This window comes from Micromys minutus, assembly GCF_963924665.1.
Source record: "Micromys minutus genome assembly, chromosome: 4".
NCBI classification, from domain to species: Eukaryota; Metazoa; Chordata; class Mammalia; order Rodentia; family Muridae; genus Micromys; species Micromys minutus.
In genome coordinates this window covers 59,350,075-59,366,705 of record NC_137973.1, presented here as the reverse complement: position 1 = coordinate 59,366,705, position 16,631 = coordinate 59,350,075, and the positions used below count along the sequence as shown (strand labels likewise).

Sequence of the window (16,631 nt, the reverse complement as noted above, 5' to 3'; positions counted from 1 at the left end):
TTAACAAGCCTTTAAATTCATTTAAATTATTCTTAAATTTTCAGGGTGCACATCATATTAATAAAGCTTCTTCAAAACTATAGGGAAAAAAACACTTCATTATTAAAAATCCCAAATACTGTGTAACTTTCGAAGACCTTTATGGAAAAGGTAAAGTGATATTTTTATTGTCGTCATCATCATCGTTGTTGTGGTTGTTGTTGTTGTTGTATTGTTATTATTATATGTGTATGAGTCTGTGTGTTGTTGTTGCTGTTACTATTATTATTATTATTACTACTATTATTATTGTATGCATATGAGTCTGTATGAGAAGGTCAGAAGACAACTTCGTGCAGTTGCCTCTCTTCATTCACCTTTACATGAAGTCTAGGGATCAGATCAAAATGAAGTTACCAGGCTTGGGGAGTAAGCCCCTTTCCCCACCCAGACATCCTGCCAGGCCAAAATAATACATTAATACATAAAAATAATGCCTTTTAGTCTTTGAGTCTATATTGTACAATATAAAATAAATTACAATTAACCTACATAATGAGTGTATAAGTTTTCCATTACTGAAGATCTTCCAGTTAAATTAAAAATAAGCTGGAAGGCTGATAAGGGGTTTCACTCTGAAAATCCTCAGGGACAGTAACTGACTCTTGGACTGAGAAGGGATAAACATGAGCCAGGTACTCAGAGACAGCTTCCAAAGTACAGGAAACAGCCCGGTCACGGAGCCAACTAGAGGATTTTTGAGCAATTGACTGCTGTTTCAAAGTTAAATATATCTGTGTATTCCAAAATTCATGAAATGAGAAACTCCAAACACCTGCGTAATCTAAAAACAGTTAAGAGCCTTCTGTAGAAGGATTAACTGTTAACCAATATTATCACATGTCATCTCGATACCTGTCCAATTCCTGCTACACCCATTTTCACAATGTACACTGGATGCAACTTTTTACTTCCTTTTAGTTCCTCCATTCTTTTGGATGAGTCTGACACACTCAATACTAATATTGAAAAAGCAACTACAAACAACAAAATGTCTTCCTTTCTCACCAGTCAAACTGAATGAAACAGAAAACTAGAACGCCCGCCCCCTGCACATGTGTCTCTTACTCCTCCTTTGGTTCAGTGGCTGTTTTTCTCGACAGTAAGAAGTGCTTCATTCAGGGATCCTAGGAACTCACTGCACAGTCTCACACAAACTCTTCCGGTCCCTTTCCCAGCATTCTCACAGCATTTCCCAGTGTATTATTTTTCCTTCTATAAAGTAACAGAGTCGTCTGAAACTTCGACTGAATCTTATGTTACCATGGTGATTAAAATGTTATCTTTTCTCCCAAGTTGGAATTTTAAATGTATTTTCCAAGATGTACCTCTCCAGGCCCTAGAGCCCAAGGAAATTTAGAAGAGTTCAGTTCTGGGTACCAGCGGCCCGTGGGGTAGAAAAATGGACAATTGGCCTTCAGAGTAAGAGAAACTGGCTTGAAATACTCACTCTCCCACTTTCCCTTTTCTTTTTTTTTCTTTTCTTTTCTTTCTTTTGTTTCTTTTTCTTTTTTTAGACAAGGTCTCTTTCACATAGCCCAAGCAGACCTCTTATACAGACAAGGATGGCCTTGAACTTTGGATCCTTCTGCCCCACCTCTCAAAATCTGGAATTACAGGCCTCTGCTATCATGTCTGGCTTATCCTAGGGCTTCCTGCATGAACTACTGACCCTGACCCCCCCACCTTGTTAGAGGCCCCCCACAACATATGAGGAGGCCCCAATGCAGACAGAAATGAAACCCAGCAGGGGAGGGATTTGCACCCGTCTCACCTACAAGGCACTCTTCATAATGCTAACAGCATTTCATGTTTCTAAATCATTACTGAAGATGGTGTTATTGATGGGGAGAGTAAAAAGGGTCAGAAAAAGGAGGTCTGCAACTTGATACAACCACCGATGAGGCAGGTTCCCCGAATTTGTGTACATCCTAACTGGAATCAGAGTAGTTCTGTCAGCTAAAAAGTGCCCTGCTTTACTTAGAGTAGTTTCGTCTCGAAGGGCTGAACTGCACACAGCTCAGGGGTAGAGTTCTAGGCTGGTGTGTTCAGGGCCCTGGGTCCAATGTCCAGCAGCACAATACAATAAACCAAACAGCTGGGTGTGGCTTATGTATCTTCCACCCACTGAGGACACTAAAAGCTGCCCTGAGCTCCCAAGTCAGCAGGGGCCATAGAATGAAATCCTGACTCATAACCCCCTACAATGCAACAAATAAAATAAAATGAAACCAAATTGTATTTAAAAACACCAAAAAAAAAAAAAAAAACAAAAAAACCTCTGTATTTGTCCAGGTAACTCTACTGTAGCAATACAATGTTATTTTCTGTCTAATCAGATATTTCATCCATTCCCTCAAACTGCAGAGACAGGTTTAGGGGTGGGGGTTTGTGACTTTAAATCTCTTTAAACCTACAGTAATAAAAACAGCTTTCCTTGATCTCCCCAGGGAAAAAATCATCTTTTCATCCTTTAAACACTGTATGATGTCACTCATGTTGGACTGTAGCATACTATGACGTCTATGATGCTTTTTTGTGTCACCTTTAGTTTCCTTGTACTCTGACAGCTACAATCACATCCAAAATTTATTGAACGCCAACTTAAATAATTTTCATGTGCACATGTTTATGAAAGGAAGTGAACTATAAGTTGTCAATAGATAGATTGGTGTAAGAATTAAAAGCCTGCTAATACTCCATTTAGTGCATCTCAGGGCACTTCACTAGATGCGCAATAACAAGCTGTTCGACACAGATCCCTGTGTAAACAACCGTGAATTAATTGCCAGTGACATATAGAAACACTGTAAAAACACCACTCCCTAATAAAATGGACGAAAGGAAAACTGCTGAAGAAACGTATCCCAACATCAATGGCCGTCTGAAATGGCTCAAGGCAAAAAGCTTTAAGGATAAGATCCATCCCATATGCAGCCACAAAACCCAGACACTATTGCTGATGCCAAGAAGTACATGCTGACGGGAGCTTGATATAGCTGTCTCCTGAGAGGCTCTGCCAGATCATGACAAATACAGAGGTGGATGCTCAGAGCCAACCATTCAACTGAGAACTGGGTCCACAATGGAGGAGTTAGAGAAAGGACTGAAAGAGCTGAAGGGGTTTGCAATCCCGTAAGAACAATAATATCAACCAAACAGAGAGTCCAGGTACTAAACCACTATCCAAAGAGTACACATGGACAGACCCATGGCTCCATTGCATATGTAGCAGAAAATGGCCTTGTTGAGCATCAATGTGAGAAGAAGCCTTTGGTCCTGCCAAGGCTCAATGCCCCAGTGTAAGGGAATGTCAGGGTGGATGGAAAAAGGTTTGGGGGGGGTAAGAGGGGTGGGAGAGCACCCTCATAGAAGCAGGGGAGGGAGGATGAGATAGGGTGTTTGTGGAGAAAAAGAACAGGAAAGGGGATAACATTTGAAATGTAAATAAAATATGTACTATAAAAATGAAAGAAAGAAAGACAGAAAGACAGAAAGACAGAAAGAAAGAAAGAAAGAAAGAAAGAAAGAAAGAAAGAATGAATGAAAGAAAGAAAGAAAAAATGAGAGGAAGAAAATATTTGTGGCCAAAAAATAATGTCAAGAAAATCCCAGTATATGATTACTAATACATCATGACCAATATAAAAATGACTCATAAGAGATTATTTACAAGATGAAGAAATGGCTTAGCAGGTAAAGGTGATTGCCACCAAGTTTCCTGATGATCTGAGCCCAACACTCAGGAACCACATACTGAAAGGAGAGAAACCATTCTTGAATGTTTTCTTCTGATTTACACATGCATCTGCCTATTCCTGGATAAACTAACACACACACACACACACATGCACACATACAGTCTCTCTCTCATAAACACGCACAAAATATATAAAATATACTTTTAAATATAACTTTAAAAAGATAATTTTTATTAAATTTTTATATTGATTTCATTTAATATCAATGATAATGAAAGTGTTCATCTAAATGTATAAACAAAGGTCTTTTGTGAGTGGGCAGTCTCTCACAAGGAGACAGAGAATATTTTTAATATCACAGAGGGGTACCTGACATCACACTGTTTATTAACAGTCTGCCTTATTGTTGGAAAGCCAAAAACATTCTGATTATCTCCTGGATGCAGATTAAAATATTTTCATCTCTGAAAGTAGCTTGACTATCAGCAATCATGGAATTCATTAGCTGAAGAAAACAAACGTCCACTGTTAAGGCCCACATAAGAATACACGGACGATGTAAGAAGCATGATCTCCAGACACGGCAGGGGTAACACACATGTAAAGTCACAGAGACTGGCAGCAGGCGTAGGGTCTGCACCAGTTCAAGCCAGTCTGGGTCTCAGCACCAAGAGGGGGATGGTGACAAGGGCCCCCACCCCTCACCAAGAAGCTACCTGTAATTGACATCTGCTTGAAGGGAAAGCTTAGTTTTCTCCAGTGGAGCTTCGGTGGTTATGTTAGCCACTCTGAGAGGTAGGCCCCATGCCCAGGGATAGCCAATACAGAGAAAACCCAATGGTGTTTGTATAGACATTTTTTCTCATAGTACTTGGTTTAGGCATTTTTTTTTTCTTGGTCTTTCTAGTTTTTATTTGTATACAATGGCTTCTGGTTTGTTGTTTTTACAAGTTTTGGTTTGTGGTGTGTAGAGGTGTGTGTGGGATGGGGAGGAGTGTTCCTTATCTTATTCCGCTTTGCCTATGGTTCTAAATTGTTTGCCTGTTTGTCTTCTGAAGAAAGGGAAAGGTGAGAATTTTATGGGTGAGGAGGAGGGTGGAGAAGATCTGGTAGAAGTTAAGAATAGAAAATGTGATCAAAACACATAGTATGAAAAGCATTTCCATAGAAAGGAAAAGAATGTGGGGCTGGAGAGAGAGCGCGGCAGGGAAGAGGACTGGCTGCTCTTGCAGAGGCCCTGGTTCAGTTCCCAGCACCCACAGGTGGCTCACAAGCATCTCTGACTGCAAGCAAGATATGCATGTGGCTTACATCCAGACCCAGGGGGGAAAACATTTAAAAACCTTTTAAAACACAAAAGTAAGAAAGACTAACCACAATAAGATACAAAGTAACTTAAATAGCACAGTCTAGTTCAGGCTTACACACAGAATCTTTTTCTGAAAATGTCATCATCATCATCATCATCACCATCCCCATCACTGTTTTGCCATTTTGGTGTTACTGTGTCAACTGGTTCCAAACAGCAAATCAGCAAGGAAGAAATGAATCTTCACTCACTCTGAGTCTCAATTTTACTTCCATGTCAAGCATGTAGGCATGAAGTTGAGAGGCTCAGGTCATTTCTTGATGCCAAAAGGCAAAAGCAGCAAGCCTCAGTTTTCGACATCTTTCTTAAAGCAAACGAACAAACAAACACAACAGTGGTACTTGGGGTCTATGTACAACACTGACTTTACAGATATGGTCGTCTCCAAAGCTCTGGCATCGTGATGACTAACATTACAGAGTTAGAAATTAATACAACTAGCATAATAAAATTAAAATGATTTGCTACATCATACATAGAAATGTAGCTTTCTAAATTTAGCAATAAAATAAATGTAAAAAGATACTCAGGTTGCATGTTTACGTCAAGCTTCTAATTAACTTTCCGTTTGTGAAAACAGTAACTGGGCATGCCTGGTCCTATAGCAGTAAAGGCTTTCTAAGGATGAAAATACACAGTATAAAATGAATTTCCAGCGGATTGGATGGGGTGGATGAAGGGGATAACATTTCAAATGTAAATACAGAGAGTATCTAATAAAAAATACAACTAAGGATAAAAAATGAATTTCGAGAATTCATCACTCCTACTGAGGACTTTTGAGATGCACCGTCTACCACAGGAACTATTTCTGAAGGCCATGAGCTGACTGCTGCCTTCCCATCACCTAGTAACAGCTAACAGTTCCAACCATGCCCAGAGGATAGACAAAATATAGACCAACACTGGAACATTTCTAATTAACACAGCTTTTAAGAACTCGTAAATTACAGACCCCACATCAAGTGTTGGCCACCCTTAGGACGTTTTTAAAGGAAAAACGTTTTTTAACAAGAGGCCAAATGAGATGTACTGAGCCTGCTGACAGACAGGCAAAACAACACAGATAGAGAAAGCTCTGTGTGCATATGCAGAACCCAGAAAGTCTTCAACAGACTCCGAGTCTCCCAAACACGATGAGTGTGCCTAACAGTGACAGCGAATACAGCCAACGCTGTCTGCTGAGAGCCCGTTACAGGCTAGAATACAGCCAACGCTGTCGTCTGCTGCGCCCGTTACAGTCCAGGCACAGCAAAGAGCTTGAGTGACAGCCTGGAGGGATGCGCAGACATGTGCGGGAATCAAGCCAGCCAAACGTTTGCCAGTTCCCATCATGGCCTTGGGTTTATTGACAAGTGGCACTTTCTCTTTTTGTCTGTTACAGCTAAAGAACATTAGCTGAGGGCAGATAACAGTTAAATGGTAGTGTGTTTGCCTAGCATGTGTGAGGTCCTGGGTTAAATTCCCAGCACAAAAGGAGTTTTAAAATAATGAGCAGTAGAAATTTTCATGTCTTTAAAATGCGAAGCCTTAAGGATTAGATTTACAAAGGCATGTTATGTCAGATAATATAAACCAAAAGTTGCACAAAAATTGTCCATTCCACAAAAGTATCTGTCAGAGCTCCAAAAAATTATTTTGGGGTGAAAACATTAAACATACTATATTGCACTGGACTCTCTATTTGTCTTTGAGTGTTTCTCATTATGAAATGTTCCTAGGAGGGCTAGCTCAAAAGCTGTTGCCCGTACACAGGATGTGTTCTTCTAGCTGGGCTGCCTTGTCTGGCCTCAGTGGGAGAGGAAGCACCTAGCCCCACAGAGACTTGAAGTGCTGGGTGGGAGGGAATACTCACAGGAGCCCCCATCTGACTAGAGGAGAAGGGGGGTGGGGTAAGAATTGTGGGAGGGGTGACCAGGAGGGGAGCAGTAAGAAGGATATAAAGTGAATGATTAAATTTAAAAGAAATACAAAAAAAAAAAATGTTCCTGCAAAAACCTTCAGGCTAGATTATTGTAAAAAAAAAGTGTTATTAAAAGAGAATTTAAATTTGTTTTAGTATTTACTCATTTTTATTTCATGCGTGTATATGATTTTCCTGCACATAAGTTTTACCACATGCATGCGATACTCTTCGAGGGCAGGAGCGGGCCTCAGATCTTGTGGATCTGGAGCTACAGACAGTTCTTAGCCATTGGGCGCTGGGAATCAAACCCTGGGTCCTCTGCAAGATCAGCAAGGGCTCTTAACTGCTACACCATCTCTCCAGCTTCCAAAATTTGTATTTTAAAACAACAGTGTCTAAATAGACTTCATAAGTTTCAGGATGCCCTTGTTCTCAGCAAGAAACAACAAAGCTCGTAACTACTTTAAAAGGTGACAATGACCGCATTTCACCCAGGTACCCTGTCCTGAGGCTTCAGGGTTCTCCATGCTGTCTACGCCAATGTCCTGGCAAAGGTGAGAGCAGGGATTTTTCCCTCCGATAATTTGTACTTCAGCATGGATACAACTGAAACAAATGTATGCCCTACTGGTAAAGCTAGTCCAGAGCCATCTCTAACTGTGTGCTGGTATAATAATGCTGCTGGGCATTTTGTGGGAAACACTCTATTCTTTACATATAATTGTTGTAAGTAACTTTGTAATAAGGAAAACTGACAAGACACCCCATGAGGCTCATTGCATAAGTACTACCATTTTATTGATGAAGAATCAGAGGTCTTAGAAAAGTACATGATTGGATCCATTTGATACAACTAGTCTCTGAACCACTATTTGAATCGGGCCACATCAGGACTGTCACTAGATCAACAATTTGCACATGCTTTCATTTGATCACTACCACATTCCCATCGAATAATATAAAAGCTGTTGTTCACTGTGAATAGACTTTGTAATAGGCACTTCTCTACACTATACATTAAGCTAAACAGATCCATCAAAACCCTATAAGAAAGGATTCTACCTCACCCCATTTTACAGATGAAAAGACTGAGGCTCAGATTAAAATGAGTAAATTGCTCAAGATCACTAACTAGCAGGTACAAAAAATCAGGACTGAAATCCAAAGCTTATCACTCCAGGACAAAAATATTCTATATTGCGGGGGGGGGGGTGTACAGACCAGAGAAAGAGGCTGGAGAGATGACTCAACAAATGAGGGATATCCTTGCTCTTGCAGGCTAGAGGAGGAGTTCAGTTCCCACTACCCACACCTGAGGGCTTACCACTATGGGGATGTCTCTGGCCTCCAAATGCACCTGAACTCACAAGTACACACACACACACACACACACACACACACACACACACACAGTATTAAAGATAATAACGATAAATAAATAACCGTAAAATCAGAAAGGAAGATGACCGGGTTCCTCTGAGACACGAGGGATGGTAGAGGCTCAGCAGGAACCAATGGGCAACTCTGGCAGAGGTGTAGGCAGAAGAAACTGCTGGGGGCTAATCAGGGAGGGGGAGAAAGGATGAGCGGGGACAGCGGAAGTATGGGGCAAATGGATAAAACGTCATGACTCTTAGTAAGAAAAAATGAAGTTCCCAATTCACTTGTTCTGAGAAGAAACTTCAAACCATTAAAGGACTTGGAAGAGGCATGGTAATAAACGCTCCCCCAAAAAAATGATAGCCCACCATTGCCAAAAACCTGGCTCAATCTTTTCACTCTTCTTTCCCTAAAATTGGCGTTTGTGCTTCTGGATCCCTTGTGATTCTAAAAGAGAGACAGAGAGAGAGAGAGAGAGAGAGAGAGAGAGAGGGGAAGGGAGGGAGGGAGGGAGGGAGGGAGGGAGGGAGAGAGAGAGAGAGAGAGAGAGAGAGAGAGAGAGAGAGAGAGAGAGAGGCAGAGAGGGAGAGAGGGAGAGAGGGAGAGAGGGAGAGAGGGAGAGAGGGAGAGAGGAAGAGAGGAAGAGAGAGAGAGAGAGAAAACCAACTCCTATGGAGTGGAGGCTTGAAAGGAAGATGTAATTAGCATAGCCTGTCCCTCAGTAGTTTTCATGCCAAGACACCATGGTGTTCCTGGTCAGTTTACATATAGCTCTTTCTCAGAACCATAGCAAATCAGATGAGACAATTACAACGGAATTCCATCCAAGAGAATATATAAGCTGAAACCTAAAGTACATCTTAAAAGCAGAATTTGAAACTCCATTTACCAGAGCAGAGGACAAAGGCAATGATGCCCAGACATCCTTAAGTAGCAAGTCTTAAAAGATACATTCAGTGAGGAAAACTAAGTCTCATGGAATTTCCTCTCATTACTTAAAATAAACCAGGTCCCTGAGATGGGTCTGCATTATGGTATTCTGTTTCTTTTGATTCCAGTTTAATTTCACTGAACCATAAATTGCCTTGGAAACACCATAGGAACCCTAGTCACTCTAATGCCAGAGTTTCAGCATATGTAGTTTCTTTGGATTTTAAACAAAATAATCATCATAATCATCATAAGGTGGGCACACTGCTCCGGTTGTTGGTTTTTTTTTTTTTTTTTTTTTTAAACTTATGTCACCAGCTTTCTGGATGAAGCATCTCCGTGTCTATGAGATAAAGGTGTAAAACAGACTGCAGAATCTGGTGGGAAGGTGAATTCAGAAGACCAAGGAAAGGCCTAGCTACAAATGTCAAAACCATGCTGACTTCCTAGATTACAGGAACGATTTCTCCCTGCTTCCCAACGCCACTGAAGTTAAATATACCTCAATGCACCAAGTTCAGCTGTAACTACAACTGAAATACACGCAACTGAACCATGACCCATTTTTTTTTTTTTTGTTTCAAAAGTGAAAGGGAATAGTGACGGTTATGAGACTTGCATTTTTTTCATCCTAAGCTCCTTCTAAAAGGATTTTAGCAGGGTCCCTTATGACAACATATTTATTTATATTACTGCTCAGAAGACATAACTTGTTAATAACAATTATATATATATATATATATTTTTTACTTACTTTCAAAGTATACAGGCCAAGAGGACTTTGGCAAGGAAAAATATGAGTATGTAATATGATACCTAAATCTAAAATTCAATTTTAACTACATGCTCTAATTACTTAGAAGACACCAACAATTCACACAACAAATGCAAAACTAACATATATAAATAAATGTGGTTTAAAATACCCACCCCTAGCAGAAAGCTTTTTGGTGTTGATAATTTTGGCAGCATACTCTTGTCCAGTAGGGATTTTCATACATCTTCTCACCACTGAGAATGCCCCCCTGGAAACCAATAATTAGCAAGTCATCAGTATAATCAGATCTACTATCCACTTGCAAACTCACAAATCTGAGCGGTTTTATGAGTCTTTAGTGGTCTGTCAAATATCAATATAATAAAAGCATTATCTAGAAAATAAATAATTCTTCCCTGCCAACCCAGATTCTTTTTAATGTTGTGGAATAAAATTTTTAATTGACTGGAAACACGCAGATTATTAATTAACAAAATAGAAGAAAATGCCAATTATGACCACTCTTGTTTGCACATGAAATTTGAAAACAATTTATAATTCACACTCACAAAACACCAAATGCTCATAGCAAGCCCTGCAAAGAGCAGAGCTGGGGAACAGAAGAAAAAAAATTCCTGCATGTTTATTTCGGTGGGAAAATAATTAATGTGATTCCAAGTAAGTAAATATGGCGATTGTTTTCATTAAAACATAAATCTGGAGCCCGCTGGTGTGCTTTAACAGGACCTAGGGTAAGGTGAGTTCTCTCTGCCTGGTTTGGGCTGGGGGAGGGGAGAGATTTGAATTAAGCTGCTCTTCCGACATGTCTCCATGTTTCAACAGCAGATAATCTATAAAGATATCATTCTCATTTGATTTAAGAATGCTCACACTTCCTTTTATGCAACTGTACAAAAACCTACAGCACACACACACACACACACACACACACATGCATCCTTTCCCTGATAGTGTTAATTAGCGATAGAGGAACTGGTTTGGGGTTTGATGCTTGATAAACCAACACTCCCACTCCCTACTGTGTGTCTGGCTTCCCCTGTCCTTTCTTAACATATCAAAGTTCTGGCACTTCAGTGGAGAAGGTCGTTTTTTTTTTTTTTTTTTTTTTTTTTTTTACACAAGCTAGGTTACCCTTGGGAAGCGCTCTCCCAGGCTTCAGAGCTTTCCTCTCTGCCTGGATAAATAAATCCTCTCAGAAACGAGGTACAGGTAAATCCTAGAATGATGGTGAGCGAGTCATCTTAGTGCAAAGAAGGATAGCGGATACAGGGCAGGGACATGGGTTCTGTTAGGTGGCCCTTTTCCTGGACGGAACAACTACTTGGATACCGAACCAGACTCTCCACCAAGCCAAGTTGAACTTTAGGCATCGATAAACATGGCACCATTTCTGAGAGCGAGTGCTCATTAGCTCTTCAGAACCTGGGTCAGACAGCAGATAAACCGCGGGCTGAGCAAAAGACATCTACTGAAAATGCGATAAATGTTGCATTTTACATGCATCTCTTTTTCTCTCCGAGCCCCCCCCCCCACACACACACACATTCACACTCGCGTGCGCGCACACTTCTCAGGATGACAGCTACAACTGCAGAGATCATAAATTCACTAAGTCTCCAGTGGAGAGGTGGAGGACCGGAGGAGATGAGCTGGGGATCCCGGGCACCCGCCACAGTAGGGCAAAGGTTTCTTCCCCTCTGTGCCCCACCCGCACCAAGCCAGGGTCCTTCACCCCGCCTCGGCCCGAGGTCTCCCTGTCCCCACGAGGGAGACTAAGGGTCGCGGGGAGGAGATGCCAGGCAGGGACACTTACTTTCCAAGCTCCTCGAAGAGCTGATACTCGTCGGTGAACCGGGTGCAGGTGGTGGTCGAAGCCATGGCAGGTTCTGGACAGTGCGACGGGCGACAGGCGAACAGACGCGGCTTCCCGGGACTGGCGCCGCCGCGCTGTCACCCGGGGCCGCCCTCACTTTCCTTGTCCGAAAGTAGCTCGCCGGCTAGGGAGTGCGCGCAGGGGCGGGGCGCGCGGGGCGAGGTGGCCAGACCAGCCCGCGCCCCGTCCCTCCTCCTCCCCGCGGCCGAGGGCTGAGCGCTCCCGAAGGGGCCGGGGGCGGTGGTGGAGGTGTCAGGAGGGGCTGCCGAGGTCACCGAGGCCGCCCGGAGAGCTCAACGCAGCGCTAGGGTTGGCGGGCGGCGGCCAAGAGTGAACACCCAGCCGTTGGCTCCTGCGGACTGAGGCAGCGCTGGTGGCCCGCGCTCCCTCCCCTCGGGGCTGCAAGGCTGGGAACCTGCGGGGCGACGGATCGCGCTCGCTCGCTCGGCTCCGGCGAAGCTGGCAGCCGCGGCTCCTCCCCGCCTCCTCCCGCCTCTCCCCGCCCAGCGAAGCCCCCTCCTCGCCGGCCCCACACCTCCCTCTAGCGACTCGAGCCACGGCGTCCCTCCGGGCTGCTCTCCCGCAGCCGTCTAAGGAAACCGGAGGGAGATGTGCAGAGCAGCTTGGGGCGCGCTTAAGGGGATGGGACTGAGGTGTCGCAGTGATCCACGAAGGGACTGAAAAATGAGGGACAATTCGCAGCTCCCACACCCGGGATGTCTCTACCCGGGCAGGATGGCTGTGGCGCCCGGGAAGCCGAGGGATGCAACCCTAGCATCTGGGCGCGGTTCGCGTTTACTGCTCCCAGACACGGGCCCTACGTCCCCCGGCTCGCAGCGACTACCGGGGGCTGCCAGCCCTGGCCACCTCTGCTGCGCCCGGCTGTCCCTTACCTAGGGACAAGGGTGGTCAGGGCACTACGGTTCGCTTCGGTTTTTACTTTCACCCCCTCTCCCCATAAGCATTTGCTTGGCCATAAACCCTAGCATAATTAAAGCAGAAAGTGCACCACTCTGCCACACCTTCCTCTCCAGAGTAACTCCCCTGTAACCTCAGCAAGTTCTGATAGTAAGAAGGGCTCTCGCGAGAGGTCCCACTGTGGTGGCGAGGGGGTGGGGCGGTAGGAAGGTTGGCTGTGGGTCACGCGACCCAGAGGGGACTGACGTCATCGCCGTCACGTGAGCTTGTCTAGCCTGTTTCGCTTTGCAGAGGGAGAAGAGAAAGGGAGAGGGAGGTCTTAAGTTCTTTGCTTGCATTCTCTGGGAGCAGGCCTGGTGGGGCACAGGAATGTACTCCCTCAGGGGCTATCTGGAAAACCATTGGGGAGTTTAAGAACGTGCCTACAATTAAGCATATCTGACACTGTTGTTTAAAGATTAGCCGGGAGAAAAAAAATAGCATGTAAGATAGATAAGTTGTAACTGGTTTCTAAGATGATTCCTGGGCCTTCTTTCCAGTTCCCAGTCTTTAATAAGGGAAAGTAGAAACATGAACTTTTTTAAATGTTTAAGATGTTGTTGCTTTTTGTTCTTACAGCAGGAAACCATAAAATCCTGCATTTCTATTGCATATTTGCTCGCGTTTAAAATCACATCTTGGACTTAAAAGTTTCACATCAGGAAGATGCTAGATAACTTTGCTAGGCTTTTTGTTCCCCTTTCTAGGCCGCTATTAATTCATTAATTCACCCATTGGCAGGGGTGTTCCAGGTTCTTTTATTCCCTGTTCTAAATAATGCTCTACGTGGCCTTCGAACCGAAGTACTCAAGATGCTCATAAAATTTTCAAATGCTTTTTTGTTATAGGTTTTGCAAATATTGCTCATACTTCTAATGGCCCCCTCCCACTCAACACCACAAGAAAATACTTTTTGTACTTAGTCATCCTTCAATGTCTACATTGTTTTGCCCATGAAAATGTCATTTACTAGCCTGTTTTACTATGATTTTCCCTTCAATTTTACTTACGTCATTTGATATTCTTCCCACGCATTAGATTCCTAAGGGTGGTTTTTTGACGTTGCCAAGCATATGGGACCTGCAAGCACGTCTTACTTTTGCTTGTGTGGTTCCTACCTAGAGACCTCTGCTGTTCGGTTGTCATGGTAGCTTACTGGAAGTTCTCTGGTTTTATATAGGTTTGATTACTTTTTATTTTAAAACAAATCTTGTCTTTTATGTCCTTACATTCGAACATTTTTATTTGCTTGGGACAGGGTCTCAGTATGTCTCCTTAAATGACATGGAACTTCAGTGTAAATCAGGCTGGGCCTCACAGTGCCTCCACCTGCCTGCCTCTGCCAACCAAACCTGTGACTAAAGGCATAGAGAACCATGACTGGCTAAATTTGAACAATTTTAATAACAAAACTGAAATGAATTCGCGTCTTAGATCCTGGCAATAAAAAAACAAGAATTACCTGGTATAAAATGTACTGACAAAGGGGAAAAAAGGTAATACTAAAAAGTTAAAAGGAGAAAAAGTAGTATTTAAGTGTTTAATAACCAAGCTAAAAATTGAAAGGAAAAAATAATTTGGTCTTGACTAAACATTTTTAATACATAGCTTAAATACATGGCTCTCAGTTATAATGGGCTAATTTAATACTCTTTCCTAAATCCAAAAGTGAAAACGAAAGCAAGATTTTTTAAATGAGCATAAAAATTTTTTTTACAACTAGGAAAAAATTGTTCCTTAAATACCAGTTCAGTGAGGTCTACAGAATTACAGTGTTTACCTCAACTGTTAAAATAACAGTAACCGTAAATGATTAGAATAATTTTGAATATAATGAAAAGTCACTGCATTTGATTTATCATTATCAAGTAAGTATTTATAGAGAAGAACCTTGTATATTTGTATATGTTTATACAAATAGCGTTTCATCTACACAGGCCCTGTTGTTTGATCTGCATGGTATTCTCATTAAACTATCTCTTTTATTTAAAAACAAGTTATTTCTAAAATTAGGACCTCCTTAAGATAGTGATCAAATTGATTACATCTGCTTTCAGTTCTGTTCCATTGCTTTAGGAAGAGCTGCAGAATAATCACATTTTTAATAGGCATATTTATAACCAGAATGACTGGAACTTAGTGTTAAAGGTCAAGGGTTTTCTCCTGACTATTCCAGTGAACCAAGAGGAATCGAAGAGTAACAAAGAAAGGAGGGTCTTAAAAATCATTCATGAAACTTATTTAAAATGATCAGGTAAGTCTTATTCAAATGGGACCGTGGTGACCACCCGAACAGTTGTGATCTTCTCAACTCCAATTGAAAAGAAGACAAGCACAGGGAGACCAGCAGGTGTACGCACTGAGCGTTCTGCTGTTTCTCTCTTCTTGTTTTGCTACTTGGAATTAAAAGTTTCAAAGCTTTAGTATTCTCACTCAAAGTGGACAAGAGTCTAGAGTACATGGTGTACCAAGACTTAGCATTCTCGGGTCTTTCTTCAGACAAACCTTCCAGGAAATACAGCACTCACCTCACAGGGAATAAGAGTTTATTATGGAGCCAAACATGAGTGATCTTTGCCTGGGAACACTGGTTATCCTAATTCCCATGTTCCGATGCAGTTAACAGCTTAGTGACGTTATATGTTAACAGAACAAAGTAAATCAAGGCACTTTCCAAAAGCATTGGTTGAAACATCAGGTGGGACAATAACAGAAAAGCCAGGAAAGCTCAGCTCTAGTCCTTGGATGCTGATATCATTCTTAGCCTTTTGATTGACAGAAACTGAGTGTCTGCCTGTACATTCCCAAAGAGTCATTTAATAGTCACAAAGATATTAGGCCACATACAACGGAGGATGACAAATAGCTCTGGAGGGCCAAGATAGACCAAGATAATTTGTAATTAGGTCCTTGATATTCACCATTCCAATGTCTCTGCAATCACTAAAGTTCTCATCAGATCCTTGCCAGCCAAGCAGGGGCGTGACCACATGCTGGGTCTGTCTTTCTGTGCCTGGGTTACCTCAATATGTTGTCCTGAGTCAGAGTTCCTTCCATTTTCCTTAGAGTTTTCAGGGGTTTTTAAAAATACTTTTATTCTTTAAATTTTTTCACATTGTATTTTAGTCATATTTACTCTTTCCAACTCCCCCCAGATCCATCTTCCATTCTATAGCCTGTAATTGTGTGTCCTCGTTTTACGGAGAATAAACTCTCCCTCTCATGCTTTCAACTAGCAATATTTCAATTGGTGGTGGGACTTCATGGCCACCTCTCCCTCCGTGTAGGATTTTGTGTGGCTTGAGTGTATGCATGTCCACTGCACTCTGTCGCAATTGCTGTGAATTCATCTGTGCAACTGTCCTGTTGTATCCAAAAAACAAAAACAAAACAAAACAAAAAAACACCCACAAATCATTGTACTTAAAGTCATCCACTGCCTCTCACTCTTAGTTTTTCTGCCCCTCTCTTTCAATGACACTTGTCCCTTGGGAGGAGCAGGAAGTGATACAGATGATAAAGGCTCACCTACTTATAGCTGAGCACTCTATGGTGTTTACTCTCTATACTTTGATAAGTATAGTTATCACAATAAGTCATTAGAATACAATGTAATACTGTGTCTCTTTTTTCAGAAGAAATACCAGTTGATTCTCCACCAGGGCCTATGACTGTCTAGTGGTGCCAAGTATGGGTCC

At 42.2% G+C, this 16,631-nt stretch overlaps 1 protein-coding gene across 5 annotated transcripts in view; it reads right to left on the bottom strand.

Annotated features, from left to right (window-relative positions):
- Nucleotides 1–12,433, bottom strand: part of CAMK2D (calcium/calmodulin dependent protein kinase II delta) — a gene marked incomplete at both ends in the record, with an annotated part of 242,524 nt that extends 230,091 nt beyond the window's left edge. For 2 of the 5 annotated variants that reach the window (XM_080915863.1, XM_080915866.1), the window contains 2 exons: nt 10,256–10,350; nt 11,917–12,431. In XM_080915863.1, the coding sequence (XP_080771989.1) occupies nt 10,256–10,350; nt 11,917–11,981 (160 nt within the window). Of the gene's footprint in view, nt 1–10,255; nt 10,351–11,916 lie in introns of all 5 variants that reach the window. The other 3 variants (XM_080915867.1, XM_080915865.1, XM_080915864.1) reach the window with 3 other exon arrangements.
- Between the last annotated feature and the right edge of the window lie 4,198 nt (nt 12,434–16,631).